At 40.4% G+C, this 21469-nt stretch overlaps 1 protein-coding gene across 1 annotated transcript in view; it reads left to right on the forward strand.

The window, feature by feature from the left end:
- The window catches only part of LPGAT1 (lysophosphatidylglycerol acyltransferase 1), an 81646-nt gene extending 61555 nt beyond the window's left edge, over positions 1–20091 (forward strand). Inside the window, exons 6-7 of the mRNA XM_034666895.1 lie at positions 10824–10930; positions 13816–20091. Of these exons, the coding sequence (XP_034522786.1) occupies positions 10824–10930; positions 13816–13967 (259 nt within the window). The 3' untranslated portion in view covers positions 13968–20091. The remainder of the gene's footprint in view (positions 1–10823; positions 10931–13815) is intronic.
- The last annotated feature ends 1378 nt before the right edge of the window (positions 20092–21469 follow it).

Below are 21469 nucleotides of genomic sequence, written 5' to 3' on the forward strand. Positions count from 1 at the left end.
GATATGTTAAATTTGACAGTATCTGTTCTTGTCCATAAATCTATTTTTGGTGATAAGTTTAGTTTCTGCATTTCTGGGTTATTCTTATCACACTAACCCCGGTGGTATCACTTACTATTCCCATGGTACTGATGGCTGTCTACAGATGGCACCTCCTAAGTCTTACACTGGCAGATAACTTTCATTTTAATTCCGTTCGCCAAACTTGAGTTCCCGTGAAGGATTAGGCACTGATTTACACGCTGGGTATGCGATGATGAGTACAGCACAGTCTGATGGAAGGAACGGACACAAACGAAAATAAATAAAATATAAACTAATAAGCAGAGTTACAAAGGACAGAGTTGGCCCTAAGAAGGGAGTATTAACTGTAGGAGAAGAGGAGAAAAGAACAGAGGGGTAAGAGACCCAAATCCTCATCTTCCATAGGAGCAAGTCAATGAATACATTTGAGGCTGGATAATCTAGAAATAGGGTTAGTAGCGTGTTTATAAGCACGATGGAGGTAAATAGCAAAAGAAAATTGAAGGGCATTGTGTCTGGGAAACGGGTGTCTGAGGAGGGAAAAAATAGGGTTATTATTTTTCATTGTCAACCCTGTAGTACTCAGACTCTTGAAAACTATATGCATTTTGTTACTTTATTTAAAAAGATTTTTAAATCCTACTTACTCTTTTAGGCCAACTCAAATGATGCCATTTCCATGTATCCTGTGCTATAAGTAGACGCACACACCCCTTCCTTTAAACTTACACAGAATTTCTTTAAACTCCTTATACAACATTTACCATATTCTGGTTTTGGCGTATTTGTTTACTTTTCTTTTTCCTCTGCTAGATTATTAGGCTTTTGAAAGCAGAAACTGTTCATCTCAAGATTTTCCTCAATTCTTATTAATTCCCTTACTTGTAGCTGGCATAACTGAATTGAGGGTTTAGCCCTGTTGTTTGTTAGCTCCCATTTTGGATCCTTGGTAGCATGAAAATTCAAATGTTCTAACTCAAATATATAGAGGTACCAGCTGCTAAGCATTATTTATATCTTTTTTTGCAAGTGTAATTTAGTGCTCTTAAATCTGATTCAATGGATTTTGGTAGAATGCTCTGTATTTAAGAGCACATTCTGGATTACTGATAATTAGAATTTTTGTTCCTTGAAAATTAGAAGCTAGTTTCTCATTTGGATAGCTACTGGTATTGGGAGGATTTATTTCTGTTATTTATTTGTTTGTTTGTTTGTTTATTTATTTATATCCCACAAGAACTCCTTTTATTTGATTCCAAGAGAACTGGTATTGAGTGCACTTGATACTTTGCCATAGTAGGGGATTAGTTGTTTTAATATTTTAATCCCACAGTGATCAAACAGAGTAATAAAAGTAGATTGCTCTTGAAGGAGCATTTGGTCTGCCCTCCTGGCTGTTTCCTAAGGCAGGAGAATGTCCAAGCTATTCTAGGCAGATGGTAGGGGAGGCTTTCTGTTAAAACACAGCCCCGTTCCCACACTCACCCCCACTTAAAGCAATATATATTTTGCCAACCTTACCATGTTCTTTCAAGAATTCAATTGGTAAACCCAAACTTCCTCTGTTTAATTCAGCCATATTCTTAGTCACTTTTCTCCTTATAAAGATGCTTTAACTACTATTTCGAGATGTTCTTTAGCCCTATGGCTCTTGCTAAGTTATCCTTAGGTTGATTAGGCCTGATTTTGTATTTACAGAAACAGTAGATGTTTATAAGTTAAAAAGTAATGCAAATAATTCCCCAAACCATTTGACTGCTATTCAGTGTGGTGGAAGTGAATAGTTTAAAGAGTGCTACCTATATTGCAAAGCTGTGTTAGGATGGTATTAAATTATCTAAAAGTAAAAAGTCAATAATTTGTAATGCCATTCACTTAAAAAGTAAAATCCAATTTTTAGATTTGTTTTAAATTTTAAAACATTCCTCTAGTATCAGGGTGAAGTTTAACGGATTTTCCTAAAAATCCAGCAATTTAAGGATATCTGATTTGCAGGAAACAAAGAAAGAAATGATTACATTTCCTGAATAGTTAAGTTTCCTGCGTAGCTCTGGGCACACCTCTCTTGTACCTGGAACTGTGCCGGCTACTGATTGTGAGGCCTGCTTCTGCTTGGAGTCTGTCCCTACATAACAGAGTTCAGGGGTCATCCAGAGATTGGAAGTTGTAACTCCCCCTTTGTGTGTGCTTCTCTCTGGGATTCCTGTCTTTCCAACTGCTGTGGTCATCCTAATCTCTGTCCTCTCATTCTTCAAACAGTAAGACTACATATTTCCATGTAAACTTTAGGCCTCCCTGTGTGGCGCTAATTGGGAATTATCCTCAGGTAAAAAGCTGGAAGAAATGGAAAACTCACCCAGTGCCATTCCTGTCTTCCCAGTGTTGACTCTTCTCCAGTATCTGCCTGTTTTTAGTCACTCCCCAGTGCATTCCACTAATCACTTTTTGTGTTTGTCCAGAATTTGTAACTGTTACCTGTGAACTACTCTGCAATTGTGAAAAGCAGAACTCACCTTTTGTCTAATTTTAATGACTGTTATAAGTCATAGGGAAAGTTACAGCTAAATCTCAAATTTTAAGAGGTTAAAGAATAGATTTTGCCCTTGAGTATGGCCCTGTTCACTTTTTTTGCCTTTTAAAGTAGTACTGCATTGTGCCAAAGTGACTATGCACATTGTCACTGAAGTCACATGGCAGTACTTAGTAAACAAAGATGTTTATCTGGGATCGCCTGGGTAGCTCAGTTGCTTAAGTGTCTTACCCTTGATCTCGGCTCAGGTCTTGATCTCAGGGTTGTGAATTAAAGCCCTACATTGGGCTCCACACTGTGTGGAGCCTACTTAAAAATGTTTTTGAAAATATATAAAATTGGAGCTCTTGGGTGGCTCAGTCAGGTGAGCGGCTGCCTTCAGCTCAAGTCATGATCCCAGGGTCCTGGGATCGAGCCCCATGTCAGGCTCCCTACTCAGTGGGAGCCTGCTTCTCCCTCTCCCTGAAGCTCCCCCTGCTTGTACTTTCTCTCTCTCTCTCTCTCTCTGTCAGATAAATAAATAAAATCTTTTAAAAAATAAAATAATAATAAAAATTTTAAAATTTAAAAAATATGTTTATCTGTATATAATTCAGAATCTTTTTATTAAGATTAACATTGAAATGAAAACACAAGATCTCTCTATACTTAAAGAGAACTCATAGATTGATCCCCAATAATATGTCCCCAAATTTGCATATCCCAGTTGTGAAACACTGCTAGCTATCCTCTAAACCAGAGCCTCTGACTCTGTTATTCTCCAGTTTAAAAACTTTCCACGAGGGATGCCTGGGTGGCTCACTGTGGGGGAGCAGGCTCTTGATTTTGGTTCCGGTTGTGATCTCAGGGTTGTGAGATGGAGCCCTACATCGGTTCCGTGCTCGGCAGGGAGTCTGCTTGAGATTCTCTCTCCCTCTGCTCCCTACAGCGGTAGCGCAACTCATGCGTGCACGTGCTCTCTCTTTCTCTCTCTAAAAATAAATAAATCTTAAAAAAAAAAAAAAATCTTTCCATGAGAGGCATTCTCATAAATTGCTAATGGGAATGTAAATTGGTGTATCTTTATGAAGACAATTTGGCAATATTTTTCAAAATTAGTAATGCATTTACTCTTGACTTAGCAATTTCACTTTTGGAATTTTATCCTCTAGATATACTTGTACACATATGAGTGGACATTTGCACTATGTCATTCATCGCCACATTGTTTAGAATAACAAAAGATGAGAAACTGTCCATCATTAGGAAATAAGAGGAATTTCATGTTTACTGTGTATTAAGAGATTACAATGAAATTAGAAGATATTTTTTAACAGAATGATAAGGAAAATATAATCTATAAAAATGTATGGGATATAGCATAATCTGTGTTTAGAGGAAAATATGTAGCCCTAAAAGCTACTATGAGAAAAGAAAAAAAACTGAAATGAATGATCTAAATGTCTATCTCAAGAAGTTAGAAAAAGAAAAGCAAATTAAATACAAAGATAGTAAAAAGCAGGGAATAATAAAGGAGAATTTATTAAAGTGGAAAACATACAGTAGAAAGAATAACAACAAAAAATTGTTTTTTTAAAAGCACTATAAAATTGACCAATTCTTGGCAACCCTGATCAAGAAAAAAAGTCCAGGGGCGCCTGGGTGGCACAGCGGTTAAGCGTCTGCCTTCGGCTCAGGGCGTGATCCCGGCGTTATGGGATCGAGCCCCACGTCAGGCTCTTCCACTATGAGCCTGCTTCTTCCTCTCCCACTCCCCCTGCTTGTGTTCCTTCTCTCACTGGCTGTCTCTATCTCTGTCGAATAAATAAATAAAATCTTTAAAAAAAAAAAAAAAAAAGAGAAAAAGGCCAATGTTGCCAATATCAGGAATGAAAAGGGGACATTACTATAGATTCTATAGTCATAAAAAAGACAATTAAGGACATTAAGTACAATTCTTTCAGAGCATAGAAAAGGGGATACTTCTGAGCTTGTTTTATGAGACCAGCATACCTTTAATCTAAAAACCTGAACCAAGGATATTATAAGAAAGGAAAATTTACAGACAAATCTGTTACATGATTATAAATGCCACACTAACCCAGTGATATGTAAAAAACACATCAGATTATGTACTGAGTGTATATATTCCACGAATGAAAGTTTGGTTTAACATTCAAAATCAGTCAATTTAATTCATCACATTAGCAGAATAAAGGAAGAAATTACATAAGGATGTCAATAGATGGAAAAAATTGATAAAGTGTTAACTCCCATTCATGATAACAGAAAATACTTAGCAAACTAGGAATAGAAGGGGATTCTTTTTTTTTTTTAATATTTTATTTATTTGACAGAGAGACAGCCAGCGAGAGAAGGAACAAGCAGGGGGAGTGGGAGAGGAAGAAGCAGGCTCCCAGTGGAGGAGCCTGATGTGGGGCTCGATCCCAGAATGCCGGGATCACGCCCTGAGCCGAAGGCAGACGCTTAACGACTGAGCCACCCAGGCGCCCCTAGAAGGGGATTTCTTTAATCGCATTAATAGTATGTACAAAAAAATCTATAGTAATATCATACTTAATGGTGAGCTATTGGATGTTTCCCCCAAAAGACGAGAAATGAGGGACAAGGGAGCTCGTTACTACCACTTCTATTCAGTGTTGTCCTGATCAGGCAGTGTGACAAGAAAATGGAGTCAACAGTGAAAATATAGAAAAGGTAAAAACAAAATTGTCATAATTTGTGTTAATTCATCTTCCTACCTGTAGATTAAGGTTATAAGATTGCTTGGTGGACATGGACATGCCGTCTTCACAATATAAATGGCTGTTTCATACAACGAGGTACCTGAAGAGTCTTCTCAGACAAGGGAAGAGGCTAGGAAAAGCTACTTTACAGACTGACTTCAAAAAAAAAGTCATCTCCTTTTCAAATCCACTCTAAGTTGAGATGGTGGCTTGAGACAGAAAGTTTGACCTTTTGCAGGCAAGGACAAAGATGTAACAGATGAGGAGATGTGAGCTTAGTGTTGTATGGTGAGCATGGAGAACATTTTCCCATAGAAATATGTTTGCCTAATGGCTGAATTCTATAGGATTCCATGTGCACTGCAGGTGAAGTAGTCTGTGGAAACAGTCTTAGGAGCTCGTGTAGCCTATGTGACTTTCCCCCAAAGGGATCTGCATTCATAGTTAAAATGGGGAGAAGAAAAAGAGGAGAAAATAAAATTCTTAGAATATTATTTCTAATTTGAGGCTTCCTTATAATTCAAAGAGTAGAAGTTACCCTTTGAAGGAATGGAAACACACACTTGTTTAAATAGCCCCGGGCCGCCTCATTTGAAATCGTATCCCCATGTCTCTGCTCCTCTGATTAGATCAGTATTAATATTAAGAATCTTGAAAATCTCTGTCAGGAATTCACCCTTGTAGTACTTGGTAACAACATTTATCTTTTTATGAGACTGTCTTGAGGCTGGCTTCATTGCTGCCTCACTGGTATAGAGATACACACACGACACAGACTATCTGTGGAGAGAATTATACTATATGAAAATAGTCACGGACTGCCAAACCCTTATAACAGCTTCAGGTCCAGTCTAGTCACTACAACTGTTGCTGAACCCAGAAAACTTGAAAGCACAATACTTACCATTTAACACCAGCACCATCACTGCCGAAGCCAAGTTATGCCACCAGCCTCTGCCCAGTAGTATACATATATAACAACTTTGTAAGGTAAATACTATTATTAACCCCATTTTACAGATGAGAGAACTAAGTTGTACAAAGATTAAACCATTTTCCCCAGGTCACATAGTCAGCAAGCGCCATAGAGCCAGAATTCAGCCACAGGCAGTCTGCCCCAGAGTCTGTACTCTTAATCACTGGGCCACACGACCTTCTGGGATTATTTTAATTATGCCTAAAAAGCAAAGACTCTCCACATATTAAAACAAAACAAAAACTCTACTGTTTGTGGAAGGGAATCTCAGCCACGAAGTCCTACTCTCACTGTAGTGAGGCATATGAGAACATGAGAGACTGCAGAGGTAGACATTTTTTGTTTGAAAGAAATCTTCCAATTCCTAGGAGTGTAGGCATTAAAGGGGCTAAGAAATACGGGCCTATGGGATGATCTTATGTAGTGTAAGCATTTCGAGTATTTTTTCTCTTTAAAAGTCATGATGTTCTTTAATTCCTCTTTTTGTGGTTAGCTCTTTCAAAGCAAAAGAAAATCTAATTCTGGTAGGGGATTTTATAGTAGCAAGCTGAAACTTGAAGTCTCTGGACCTTAGGATCTCCTATCCCATTAAAATATTTAATAAACCTGAACACTTCTATATTACAGCTTTAGAGTTATTTAGTACTAAGGGGGATAGAAAGGTGACTAAGATTGAGAAACTTATTTTCTGTGTAAATAAAACTATATTTTGGTTACCTTTCATCCTTTTCAAATTTTTGAAAGCAAAATTTTTTAATCAAAACTGTAATTTCCTGAAATTGATTTTTTTTTTAAAGATTTTATTTATTTATTCGACAGAGATAGAGACAGCCAGCGAGAGAGGGAACACAAGCAGGGGGAGTGGGAGAGGAAGAAGCAGGCTCATAGCAGAGGAGCCTGACGTGGGGCTCGATCCCGTAACGCCGGGATCACGCCCTGAGCCGAAGGCAGACGCTTAACCACTGTGCCACCCAGGCGCCCCTGAAATTGATTTTTAATAGATTTTTTCCATACCGTACTCTTCCTTCGTTTCCTCTCTTCTTTTTCCTTCCCACAGATACTTACATTGGGGTGTTAAAGTACCCCAAATCTGGTATTTAGGTGTTTAAATAACAAGAAAAAGGGATCTGATTATAATGCGATTCATAAATAATGTTCCTTCTGATTGTTTTGTATGCAAATGACCATGCTACGTGAGTAATTTTTAAGAAGCCTCTGAAGGAGTCTGAGCATGGGCATTCTGGCCATTTGGAATCCTATGTACTCTTGACTACTTGACTAGTCTGGACATTGTGTTCTACTGATAAACTGTAGAAGCTGTTCAATGTTTTTATGATGGGTATGCATCATTATAATTTTCAAATCCTTACTAAGTGACTGACACACATTTTGCCTAAACTTGAAATAGTAATATAGGCCCCGTTGTAGAATGGCAACTGGCCAAAGATAGAAAATCATCTTGGACTTTTCAGAAATAACAGGACAGCTTCCTAAAGAACATGGTGGCTCGGACTCACGTCAACTTTCATGCCCTTCCAAAACTCCTGTAGAATGACACTGAAGAGGTTTCTTTAAAGTTTAAACCCACAAGGATGAGGAAAACAATAGGAAAGGCAATAGTAACAAAAGTCGGGAAATTGGAAAACAGATAGAGCAGTCAATAACCTAACAGAACCCTAAGCCAGCAGGTAGCCGGGAGCCAGCCTGACTTAACACCACAGAACTGAAAAACTGGCAGGATCAGTGCCCATGGAAATGAGGTTGAAAGACTTGCTACACTTGGCAGCGGCGGGGGGGGGGGTCTGGATGAAATCTGTTGATGAACTCAGATCCCCAGAACCCCTACCCTCCGTTCCACAGCTGGGGGATTCTTTGTTCCCTGCCGTGGCAGAGACTGGAGGCTTACTCTGGAGAGGGAACCAGAGGCTGTCTAGACTCAGGGGCGCCCGGCACAGTTGAGGCAGAGGTCCCATAATGAAAACAGTACGGTTAAGTGATGTCAGGGTGCCGAGTGCTGAGACCCCCAGCCCTGCTGTTTCACTTTGCCATCAGAAAGCCAACAACGAGGCCTTCACTCTCTGGGCAGGGTACTGGAGGGCCTTTGCAGCAATGGCAAGTTCAGGAGGAAAGACCAACCTAAATGGCCCAACCAGATCATCCTCAGCGAAGCTCCCAGCCCACAACATGCACTCACAGGCTGAGAGCCTTCAGTCAGCTGTTTAATCCCCTTATCCATAAATGTGAGTCTACAAAGGACCACTCACCGGATAACTTCATCATCTGATCAGCCTCTGCTGTGAAAGACGGAGACTTAAACAGGAAAAAGTGACTTCGAGGAATGGTGCAGGGAGAGCACAGCTGCCAAAAATCCTAATAGTTCATTAACCCTCTTCTCTACTTTCATGAATGTTTTAAAATTTCCACTCTAATTTTCATAAAGATAAGTTATTGTAATAGTAAAACGACAGTATACTATAAAAAAGGAACATTCAAAGAGCTCTTAGAAATTAAAAATATGAGAAAAGACGTAAAAACTCAGTAAAAAAAAAAAAGTTTAGAAATTATGTAAGAAATCTCCTAGAAAGGACACAAAGACAGAGATGGAAGAAAATGAATTGCAACCCTGAATCCTCTGTCTAGTCAAATTATCAACCAAGTGTGAGGACAGGAAAAGAGACATTGGCAGAAATGCAAGACTTCAAGTACCCTTTCTCCAGAAACCACTGGAGGGTATGCTCCATCAGAATGGAGAGTAAGTACAGAAAAAGGAAGACATGAGATGTAGGAAACATTAAATGCATTTTAGGAGCATCACCAGGACAAAGTAAGGGGCCTTTGCAGGATGAAAACTACAGGCAACAAATCCACAGTGTGGGTGAAATTTATTCAGGAAGATAAAATTAAAAGAATGTCTGATGCACACAAGCGCCTTGAGAGATCTAGAACACAGGTCCATCTGGCTCACTGCCTGTTTTTTATAGTTTATATGTTCAAATAACATAACTAGACCCACATATTTATACATGGTCTAAGGCCGCTTTAACACTACAAAGCAGAGTTGAATAGTTGCGACAGGTACCATAAAGCCTGCCAAGTCCAAATACTTTCTTTCTGGCCCTTTGAGAAAAAGCCTGCAGACACGCTCCAGAGAATTGTCTCTAGAGGGACAAGAGTTTATGGTTGAATTAGTTATGTATACAGAGAAAATGATGGAACCGCTCAGTGCAGGGAGAACAAAAACTGGGCAGGAAGGGAAGAGTAGCCTTGATGTACTATATGGCTTAGCTTTGAATATATGTACGTGATTATAATAATGTAAATGTCTAGTACTCCGCTAATTAAAATGACCCTACAGCTGCATTGGGAAGATGGGAAGGTTACGAATGTGTGATGGGAAAAGGAAGAAGGCGCTTACGCCTCCTCTTCCATAGTGCGAAGTCAGTAGATTGGCCCTAAAACTGAAGGGGAAACATGGCAACAAATATCAGGATGCTTGTTTGAAAGAGGTAAAAATCGATTCCTCTGGGGAGGGAGAAACAACGGGCAGTGGGACAGGGACCGCTACTTTCCATACGAACCTTTTGCAGGCTTTTAAAACTGTGTACCTTTATACCTTCGATTAAAAAAAAATTAAGAAAACTCCCCACAAAACTGGAAAACAAAAAAGAAACTCTTTTCAACGTCAGCAAATACATGGTATGTACTCGAGGTGCCTCTTTCTGCCCTCGGGTACAGCGGACAAGTATCGTTATCACTCATCATCCGGGTCATTTCCTGCTGAGCCCGACGCGTTCACAGGATCCGCATGTCGGCTTGTCTAAGAGGTGGCCCCGCTCAGGAAACCTCTATCTCTGATACAATGTAGGCACCAATTTAGGCAGATTCTGTCTGTTCACAGACATTTCCTCCAAAAGAACCTTGCTAAAATGCATTATTTGGCCTAGCATCTGACTACTCTAAATGTGTCCTAAAGTAGCTGCATTTATTTTATTTTATTTTTAAAAGATTTATTTATTTAATTGAGAGAGAGACAGAGAGTGTGTGGGCGCATGCACACAAGCGGGGAAGCAGACTCCCTGCTGAACGCGGAGCCCAGCCCAGGGCTCCATCTCCCCACTGGGAGATCCTGACCTGAGCTGAAACCAAGAGTCCAACGCTCAACGCACTGAGCCGCTCAGGCATCCCAGTAGCTGCATTTTAAAATTTCATCTCTTCGGAACACTGTTTCTTCTTAAACCCACTAGCATGGGAAGACAGTTATTGCTCAATAATTATTCATAGCTACCAGGCAATTTATTAATATTTTCTCATCATCTGGCACTGGACCTAACATATTTAATAGGCTGGTAAATGTTTGAATGAATGAATAAATGAAATCTGTTGTATAATCAACAATTGTTTAAAAACCAAGGTGCCCTGAGAAGCTGCAGAAATGAATCCTTGAAAAAGCCAAATGTGATTCCATAACTTGTCTTCAGCTATTCAGTCACCAAAGCTAAATTGTGCTTCTGAATGATTTTGATTTCTGAATTAAAGTAGTTTTTGCTTTCTTTCTAACTCTACATAGGATCTTTCCGATCAAAGATGTGCCCCTGGAGACGGATGGCCTTTCTGATTGGCTCTATCAACGTTTTATTGAAAAAGAGGAACTCCTATCGCATTTTTATGAAACAGGTACACCGTTTCCTATTACTTATGTTTCTGAAGTTGGCGATAGTTCCAAAGATGTACTTTAGGGGAGGTAACCATTTTTCCATTCTTCAGATGCCCTAAAGGAATCAAAGTATTTCTATATTTAAAAATTCCAGCTTAGAATATTCATAAGGACAGTGTTAATGTTAAATTTATTCAGGCCCTTACTTGAACAGCCAGTGTGCAAGATCACATGATGAGTAAAATGTTGCACAAATGGAACTAATTCAAGTCAGTACGCAGTATGTAAAAGACTACAGTCATACGTGTACAGTTACACAGGCTGTTCTGTGAAATAGCAAATAACATTTATGGTTTGGCATTGTACATGATTATTTAAATAATTCCATCATCTTGCAGTCAGTTGAGATCATTTTGAACTGTGTTTTTACATGCTTATTCTTTTCTTTACATGTAGGGATAAAGCTTACTTTTTAAATTTTCACAGATACAACCTTATACTTTTCTCCTTGAGAGAAAAAAGTCGATTTACCCAAAGGTCCCTTATCTATAGTTAATATTCTCTACTTTCTGTGAAAACTGCAATGCAGTGAAACAGACATAGGAAGGGAGGAGGAGGGAGGGAGGAAGAAAGGAAGTTAGGAAAGAAGGAAATGAGTGTTGGTAGAATGTCAGGCATTACCAAAGTGCTTTCACAAGTAACTGCGCACGCACGTTGTAGGCTTATTCTCTGGAACCTACAATAAGAAAAGAAAAAGGGGAAGAGAAAGTTGTTTTAGGTCTGGTGATGGCTGTGAGATGTTAGATTAACACAAAGTGCTGTTTTCTTCCCACTTAGATTTTTTTGGTTCAGAATTAACGTTCATGTTAAATCAGACTGTCAAAGGCCTAATAGTGAGCAAAGGCTGATACTGTTAATTACCTTTAATATTTTTGTTTTTGTGTTTAGGATTGTTTCACATTACACACAGTAGGATTCCTTCCTGATTCTAACGTTCTGCCCCTGGGGCTGTGGACCCGGGGGCATACTCATATGATAGGGGTTGGACCTGTGCATGTCTCTAGAATTCTTAGTAATACTCATTGAACAAGATGCCCCTCTCTGCCATGTGCATTCCTTGGTCTTATTCTCAAAATTTCTTTATTTTTTTTTAAAGATTTTATTTATTTATTTAACAGAGATAGAGAGTGTGGTCGCGCACAAGCAAGCACAAGCAAGGGGAGCAGCAGACAGGGGGAGAGGGAGCAGCAGGCAGAGGGAGAACGAGCAGCAGGCAGGGGGAGAGGGAGCAGCAGGCAGAAGGAGAGGGAGCAGCAGGCAGAAGGAGAGGGAGCAGCAGGCAGAAGGAGAGGGAGCAGCAGGCAGGGGGAGAGGGAGCAGCAGGCAGAGGGAGAGGGTGCAGCAGGCAGGGGGAGAGGGAGCAGCAGGCAGGGGGAGAGGGAGCAGCAGGCAGGGGGAGAGGGAGCAGCAGGCAGAGGGAGAGGGAGCAGCAGGCTGAGGGAGAGGGAGCAGCAGGCAGAGGGAGAGGGAGCAGCAGACTCCCCGCACATGTCTGGATCCCAGGACCCCGGGATCATGACCCGAGCCAAAGGCACACATTTAACTGACTGAGCCACCCAGGAGCCCCCAAAATTTCTTTAAAGATAAATTAGGATAGATGTGTAAGAAGGCATGAGGTAATTAAGAATCAACAGGGTCTCTCTTTCAGTCTTCTCTCTTGCTTTATGGTATTTAGCCTAAATTGTAGCAGCAATAATGGAAGTCTCTTTTTGAGAAAGCTGTTTGTGTAATAAACCTTGAAACTTGAAAGTGTTCTCTGTAAATTGCTTGTGAGACGTAAATCCCCGCATGAATCAGCTTACCCAAAGGGATTATCAGCAAGGACAAAGACTATTTGAAATGCTGAAGTGTTATCAAGCTGACCTTAGGTAATATTGCTCTGAAGTGGTCTAGCTTTCCCTTCTAGAAAAGAATTTAAAGACATCTGTTTACTTTGTGTTTCTCCTTTTAATTACTAAGATATATTTCATAAATAATATTGCCTTCTGAAAAGAATACCGGTGATTTACCACCACCTTTTTTGTGGCAAAAACATTTAACTTGTCAATAGAGGAATTAGTGTAAATTATATCATTTCAGAAATTATTTAATATCAATTTTGGGACACCTGGGTGGCTCAGTTGGTTCAGCATCTGCCTTCTGCTCAGGTCATGATCCCAGGACCCTGGGATCGAGCCCCGCATCCGGCTCCCTGTTCAATGGGGAGCCTGCTTCTCCCTCTCCCTCTGCTGCTCCCCCTGCTGTGCTTTCTCTCTCTTTCTCTCCCGCTCTCTGTCAAATAAATAAATAAATAAATAAAAATCTTTAAAAAAAAATACACACACACATCAATTTCACACATCCTGTGTCCTGGCCACTGTAGAAATCTCTAGGGTTACAGTGGAAACAAGGCAGCCAGAGTGCCTGCTCTCATGCAGTTTATATTCCAGAGGGAGACAGAGAGTAAACAAGTCTTTAGAAAAAAAGAAAAGATAGATCTGGATCATTACAGATCCAGGAAAGTGCCAAGAGGGAAATAAACGTGGCGATGAGTGTGACTGACTTGGGGGGAGTGGGGAGCAGATGGTATTTTTTCTGATATTGGAAGAAGGCAGATGAGGCTGCCATTCACTGAGATGAGGAGAGGCATCTCAGGCAGGAAGAATAAACACAAATGTTCTGTGGCAGGAAAGGGCTCAGCAGTTTGAAAATTGTATTTCAAATGAGATCTCTCTCCAGGAACAATGGAAAGTCACAGAAGAGTCTTTAAAAAACAAACAACGAAAATCCTAGGTAAACTAATACTCAGCTTTTGTCCCAGGAGACCTTACCACCAGTTAAACGATATTTCTGTCTTGTCTTTTAGGGGCTTTTCCACCTCCCAAGGGCCGTCAGGAAGCTGCTTCCAGGGAGATGACCCTCAGCAATATGTGGATATTTCTCATACAGTCTTTTGCGTTTTTGTCAGGCTATATGTGGTATAACGTCATCCAGTATTTTTACCATTGCCTGTTTTAGGAATTGACTTGGACTTGTCAAGGTCACCATAGGAGTTCAGACTTTCATAAGTGTGCATTATTTTACATGTGCAAATCGGAATATATAAAAAAAAAAAAGCAAAGGAAATTCAATGGATGGATTAATATTTATCCCCCTTTGGGATATTTTAAAATTCTACTAAAATGAGGATCAGTATACAATGACCTGCTAATATGTTTTGAGGACCTTTCACGTTTTAAAAAGATACCCTCTACCATACATTTAAGCAGACATCACATTCGGAGAAGAAAGCCTAGAATCATCCTAGAAGACTATCCGAGAGAAATTCGGTTCCCACCAGATACAGTTGATAATCTAGTCAAACTCAGAGAGTGTATCCGCTCCTCTAAGCTAGTAGTCTCTATTAGGGCAGGGCTGTAGAGCGCCCTCACTTCCACCGGCTCCTGCTGGGTCACTAGGAGCCTTGAGGGGAGCTGGGCGGCACCCTCGAGACCTGTTCCCCTGTGGTTCACAGTGGCACTCCAGTGTCAGCTATGCCCGTGGGGAAGAAGCAGTGTCCACTGGACATGTTCCGGTACTAGAATGTGTTCCTAAGAAAGGCTAGCTCAGTCCAACATCGTGTTTACATGCGCTAGTGCTTTCCCTTAAGTGAGGGGGGGTCACTTGATTTCTCTTTTTGTATAGAGGCATATCATAGATTGATAATTGTCTTTTACCAAATGCACTTTTATCAGATGCATATAGAGCAAAGGATTCGTAATATAGCCTGAAAACAAATGTAAGCATAATCAGTGAGTGGGATTCTTGAGAGGCTGTCCTGTCTCTGCGTGTGTACCCGGGCGCCCCACTGCACGGAGCGCCAGGCCCACAGGAGGCTTCTGTCCAGCTCAGAGGCTTTGTTCCGCCCATGTTGGCCTATTAGCACCAAATGTATTTGGGGGTGGCTGGAACAAATTAGTGTAAAACATTTAAGTGATCAGTTTGAGGTGAAATAGGGGTTTTATTAGAAAACTAAGAGCTAGAGCCAGACGTAGGCTTAAAATGGTGGTAAGTTCTCACATGACACCCCCAAACCTATGTTCTATCATCGCCTCAAGTTGCTGCCCACATCAGTGTGGTGTAACTGGGAGACAGACCCGCACAAAAGGCTTCCCAATCTCTTACAATTGCTTTTAAAGAGGATAAAGTCAAGTTTCTATTTCTAGAGAACACTTTTTCCCCCCCCCCCGCTACATTCATGTGATTTACCTCACGGTGGAACCAGACTCTTCTCAGAAAGTGCTGGGACTGCATCCGCCCCTCACCCGCACTCCCAGTGTTGAGACAGAGTTGGTGTTTGGTTTGGGATTGTTCAGACTCTGAAGATCCTAGTAAGTCAGTGGCAGTTTTCTGGGATACGAGCGTTGTAGATTTCCTGTTGTCACTAATCCTACAAATGGCAATTTTGAGAAGTAGGCCAGAAAATAAAAATAAAGGCTCATGTTTTCTATTTTTAAATAAACCAAAACCAAAAACAAAAAACCAAACCAACAACAACCGAAAAGATGTGAATTTTCTCCCAGTTATGTGGGAGGGGTAAAGCGGCACCAAATAAAGGCCCCCAGCAGCCTCATTCTGTGCATGTAGGAAAGAGGATAATGTGTTGATGAAATACCTCATTGCATATTAGGCTACTACTGGTAAAATGCAGAAGACAGTGTTAATGTGTGTGCTTTGGTAGGGGTTGTTACAAGGTGCAATTTTTTTTTTTTTGCAATCTAAGCATTGTATTGTGTGTTTTACAGTGACAGTGAGTAGGTGAAACCGATCTTAAGAGGCATGGATGTTGATAGGAAGCCAGACAGAAGCTTAACGATGCTTCTGTTTGAGGTCCGGCAAACACTGCTAGATTACAGGCTGAATTGAAATTGTTCATTTGAGAGATAAGTCAGCCACCTGGGGGATAAGTTGCTCACTGTCTAGTATGGCGTGCACCGTCCTAGCTAACTAGGCCTTCTCCTCATTGCTAAAGCAAGCCACAGGTAGGGGTGGCCAGTTCGATCAAGAAGAAAAAAGAGAGAGAGATGGGTACATGCATACATAAATGCAGTTTAGGGCCACTTTTGCCATCGCTGTGCTCCAAAGGAACTTGACACTGTTAATATACTGTACACATTAAGCCAACTATCTATTCTGTAAGACGCTTTACTTTTTCTTCAAGCGCAGAGTCATTTCGACAGTCTTTCAAGTGACAAATACCAATAGATATATGAGTTCATTTTTGAAAATAGACCTGTGAGTTGTAAATAGATGTGTCATTGATCTGCATATCCTTCTCCACTTGTTTATCAACATGTTCTCTCTCTTCTGTTTGTTTGAGAGCGTCGATAGCGCTCTCCGTACCAGGAACTGGAGTTCGGCTACTTGCACTAGGACACGTAGAGAGAGAATCCGTGTTCTGTGGCAAATCAGGGACGCAGCAATATGCCACTGTACAGAAGTGAATAAAAATTCTGCATTTGTACTTTCTTTGCAATGTGAGATGAAAGGAGATTTAGGGAATACACATTTTGTTAAGGAGAAAAAAAAAAAACTGTGCCAGTTTTATACTAGTAGCTTATAGAATCTCGGCACTTCTTGGTCTCAGCTGACCTGCCTAGATTCCTACAGCAGAGAGGGTTGAGAACTCCCTGCTGGACCTTCATCTCAACACATCACAGTGATGGAGCCCCCGCTGGGCCATCAGCCGAGGGCAGGTGCGATGCATCCAGAAGGGACCACACCGGCAGTTCACTCTTCACAGGAGAAACTGTTGTTGGTGTCGAAATATGCAGATACGATGGAGAGACCTATACGCCAGTGGAAGGTAAAGAAAAATGACAGGATGGAAACGGACATTTCGGGTGGGCAAAGAAGTTACTTGAGAATCTAAATAGCTTTTTAAAACAAAGATAGCTCTGAATTCAGATCTGTCATATTTTAAGTAGATTTTAATATTACAATCAACCATTAATTGCCCACAGTGAAGGAACTAGGGATTACCAGATAATTAATCCAGTAAGAAGTCATAATTAGCCAAACATCTAATGTGTATTTACGAGTTTGAGGTTTTTTTTCATCAGACTTTTTTCGTTCTTCTGGGGATGCTTGCTGATTTTAAAACAATGATTTCAATTGTTTATTAGTTTCTCTTGCGTATGTATTAATGACTGTGTTAATGAGTAGTGAAAAGATTTGGGAAGACAGACAGCTTCAGAAAGAGGAACACAAAAGCCTAAATAATCCATGGGCTAGAAAAGGAATCCCTGAATAATCAAGAGTTGGCGGTATTGCAATGATACTCAAGCCTTTAATGAAAACAAGATGTGACATCACCCAGTACAGACGTCAGAACATCCTTCTCGTGTTAATATCGTGTGGATTGATGTGAAGAATGCCTCTTCATTCTTTGTCCATGTTACTCACTTCTTGTGGATTTGTCTTTAGTGACGTTTTGACAATCACTTCCCTGAAGACTCTTCTGAACTAGCGGGACCTGGTTATAATCATAGATAGCAGTCTTTAATCATGGACAGTCTTATTGGATTCTTTTGATATTTAAAGAAATTTTATTTGCACTGCCGAATAGCAAAGAGTTATTTTCTTCATCACACAGGATTTCACTCCAGAGTTACCATCACGAGCGAGTCCGCTCTGGTCCACAAGGATGAATAAAAATGGTTAGTCTTATTTTTTTGCCATGTAGTGCTGTGAACCTTACATTGTTCACGTGAAAGGCAAAGTCCAAAGCAGCACTGGGCGGCAAGTGTACTGGTTTATTGTAGGAGGGGGTGGAGACCAATATGTTTGGGACCAAAACCACCTACACTGGACATTTCTAGATCACAGAGGGGCCGGGGGCTCTCTGGAGCAGTTGCTGGTTGGTGCTTTATTGCAATCATTTGCATTGATCCTCAACAATTAGGAACTGGACCCTGGGAATAAGCTGAGGGTGCTGAACTGCTGGGGAGGGGGACGGGAGCCATATGGAAGATAAAATAGGGTTTTTTCTGCAAAATTTCCATTGGAGGATTTTTACATTTAATATTTTTTAAAACAGTTGAAAGAGCAAAAAATTTTTAAGTGTATTCTAGTTGCAAAGTATGCACACGTATTTCGAATGGCTTTATTTTTGTCGTGTAGAACTGTTGAACACAGGACTGGTGCACAAGCTCTTTACATGTGAGGGGTCTGCATTTTACAGTCACTTATCTCATGACTGGGTAATGACACAGTTACACACAAGCTGCCATTGTTGCGTTAAGTGCTTTCATTTTCTCTACAGTTATTACAAAGTTGTATTTATTTTAAGCAGATGGGTTTTAGTTTTCCTGACGCCATATGTTTACTTCAGCTTTTGTTGACCTGTTTTTCTTTCTTTGTTATCTGCATGTTGTAATGTATGCTCAGAATGAATGTAAAGGCTGCAGCAACTGTAATTAATTTTTGTAAAGGGCTGGTCACACGTGGCTCTGGTTCCTGGGTGTGTACGGGATTATCTTAGTAACCAGACCGCCTTTTCAGAAATGTAGATGTGAACACCAAAAGAAGCATTTTCTCAACAACAACAACAACAACAACAACAAATGAATAGCTGGTTCTATTTTTTTTTAACCTAGAAAAAATAAAGATTTTTTTCAAGTAAAGTGCTTTTACTTCTTAGTGGTGGGGACGGGGCGTTTGTGTGTTTCTGGAGATATTTTGGCATGAACATCTGCAGACATGGACTTAGAGCACATCACGGCAGGTGGCTGCTGAGGGCAAACTGAAAAACCAAATGAAAACCATTGTACTTCCTTCGTGGGTTTTAGACTCTTCCCTCCGCTCCTTTCCCACTCTCCCCCATGGTATGGTGGAGATACTGGTATACTGGTGGCATACTGGTAAATGTTCAACAGGCCACTATCCTGGGGGAAAAAGCGATGTGTGCAAATGTACGTAAGTTTGTTATAAATGTTCCTGATACAAGAATACAGAACACAATTAGTAGATAATAATTAAATATACTTTATTATAAATTCCACATGGCCGAGTTGTTCTCCCAGGATGCTTTAATTGATTTTGCTGAACTCTTGTATCCAACCTATGATGTGAAAAATGGAATAACATCCTAATTGACCTGTTTCTCAAATTTATTGTCAATCTGATATGTGATCTGCTAAACTATTTCTTACCCTTGTACAAATTATACTCATTAAAGTGAACCACTTTGAGCTTCAGCACTAATTATAGCTTATATAATTTTAGTAACAGCTGTTTAACAACTGCTGGCAAAATTCTAAAATTTAGCCATCGGCTGTAGGGTCGGGAGCCAGTTGGAGCGGTCTCCAGCATACCACTGCCCTGTCTTTTCTGTTTGTTTCACTGTTAGTACTGAATAAATTTCTCACAGTTAAGCTACTCACTGCTCTCAGGAAACTCCTACCACTGATCCTTGCAGGGGCTTCAAAAGGTGGGAAAGCATTAACATTGGTCCTACAGAGCGTGCTTTTGATTTGAAGAATTTGACAAAAGCAAACTTTTCCTGAAGTGCATGGGAAGCTTGCCTCTTTCTTAAGCTGGTTCTATGCTTTCGGGTCTCAAAGCGAAGTAGACTGTAATATGAGCCTCTCTGAGATTTTGTCTTGAGCATTTAAAACGTTTATTGTTTAGGTCATTATTTGTAGAGTATGTTTGATTCCACTGAAAAAATTTAAATGTATTAAAATTTTTTAATGCAATCTACCAAATAAGTTAAAACATTACAGTTCAGTCTACCTCTTCTTCCATTTGGATTCAGCCTGCTGTTTTGAGTTAAGGTTGTAATTTTATCCCCACTCTAAGTTGTTTCTGTCTAAGACGAAGAACAAATCGGCAGGAGACTGAAGGCATATTTGAAGCTCTCAGAGATCTCTCGCTGACCAGCCCTATTTTTCATGAGTTGGGAAAAAAAGCCATTGTTTTAAATTTCCACTTAATATGAAAATGTTTGTTTTTAAAATGTTTCTTCCTGCTGGAAAAAAAAATGTATTTTTAAAAGGAAAAAAAATATCCTCTTTTGGCCATAAGAAAAAGTCAGCTGTACGAGCAGGTGTGACCATATAACATGCTGATATATAAATCAATAAATTTTTACCTCTCAGGACTTGTATAACCTTGTTCTTAACTCTCAGAGGCATGAGAAACATTAAGTATCAAATCATCCAGATCACATATAAACGACACACAAATGAAAGGGGGTGGGTTGGCTAACCACCAGATAGGAGCCAGGCTCTTTTCATCATCAGAAAAATACTCTTAAATAGGTATGATCAAACCATTTTACAAAGGAAGAAATGGAAAAATGTTTTTTGCTAGAAAACAGTGTATCACAAAGGTCGTCTCTGAGTTTTCCCCTGGTAGGTTGCTACGGCTTGTCCTTGGAGTACTTTCTGCCTTTTTAGGTGTGAGATTTGCTCTAGAGATGGTAAAGTTCTTACCACTCACTTAGCGTAGGCAAGAGAGAACACTGGGCCATCCCTGTGATTATAGCAGCTGTCTGCTGGGATCCTTCCCCAAATTACCAATTGCTGCATCTTCATGCCTGTGTTTCATTTTTGATGCAAAACTTCCCGACAAGTGTCTTCAGTTTTTCATCAGTGAACTAAGACTATCAGGATCAGCTGATGGACATTTGAGGGACAAGAAAGTAGAGCCCCAGAAGTGGAGAAATCAGAAGAGCTTGGAATACTAGGAAGAGGAACCCAGGAGTGATAGAAGGCAAAGGGAGCACAAAAGCTGTTCTCTAAGCAGGTACACATGTCCTTGACTCATGCAGACCCCAGGGGGTATTCCAACACGGTAAATCCTCTCGGTGAGAACTCTGTCCTAAGACTGCCATGCTGAGGGCTTACCTGTAAAGGATCCCACCCGCCATTTCAGATACTCTGCCCTCTTGGCAGAAGAAAAGCATGCCTCTGAGCCTCTAGGCATCTCCAGGATGCTGAACAAAGGGACAATTCAAAATACTGGTGACAAGGAGCTTCTTTTCACCAAGGCATCTAGAGGCCACAATAGGGCTTTTAGCTTTCCCTGAAATGTACGCATTTCAATTAGGACAAAGGATGACATTGGAAACGAGACATCTGGGCCGGTCTGTATTGGATGTATTGAACTCTCATATATTCAGTGTGGGACAGTGAGAGCAGTGGCAGCTTGGGGCCCCAAAAAGCACAAAAAAGCCAACCGAGACTTCTTTTGGCTTAGATCCAGTCCTGGCACGATGTCGCTTGGGAGAAAGTGAGTCACAGGGCCAGTCCAGATTTAATGTGGGAGGGTCTACAAGCGGGTGTAAATATCGGGAGGCATGGCTCATCAGGAGCCATTTTTGCAGAGCATCTATCAGTAAACAATTCCTCAGTTATTACAATAAGCAACACTAGACAGGTCTAGAATTCTCGCACTTTTACAAGTTTGCCCATAATTTCAATAGTTGGAAATATTTTGAATTTCTGAATACTTTAAGAGGATTAGATCTGTTGGTC

This window comes from Ailuropoda melanoleuca, chromosome 8 (assembly GCF_002007445.2).
Source record: "Ailuropoda melanoleuca isolate Jingjing chromosome 8, ASM200744v2, whole genome shotgun sequence".
Taxonomy (NCBI): domain Eukaryota; kingdom Metazoa; phylum Chordata; class Mammalia; order Carnivora; family Ursidae; genus Ailuropoda; species Ailuropoda melanoleuca.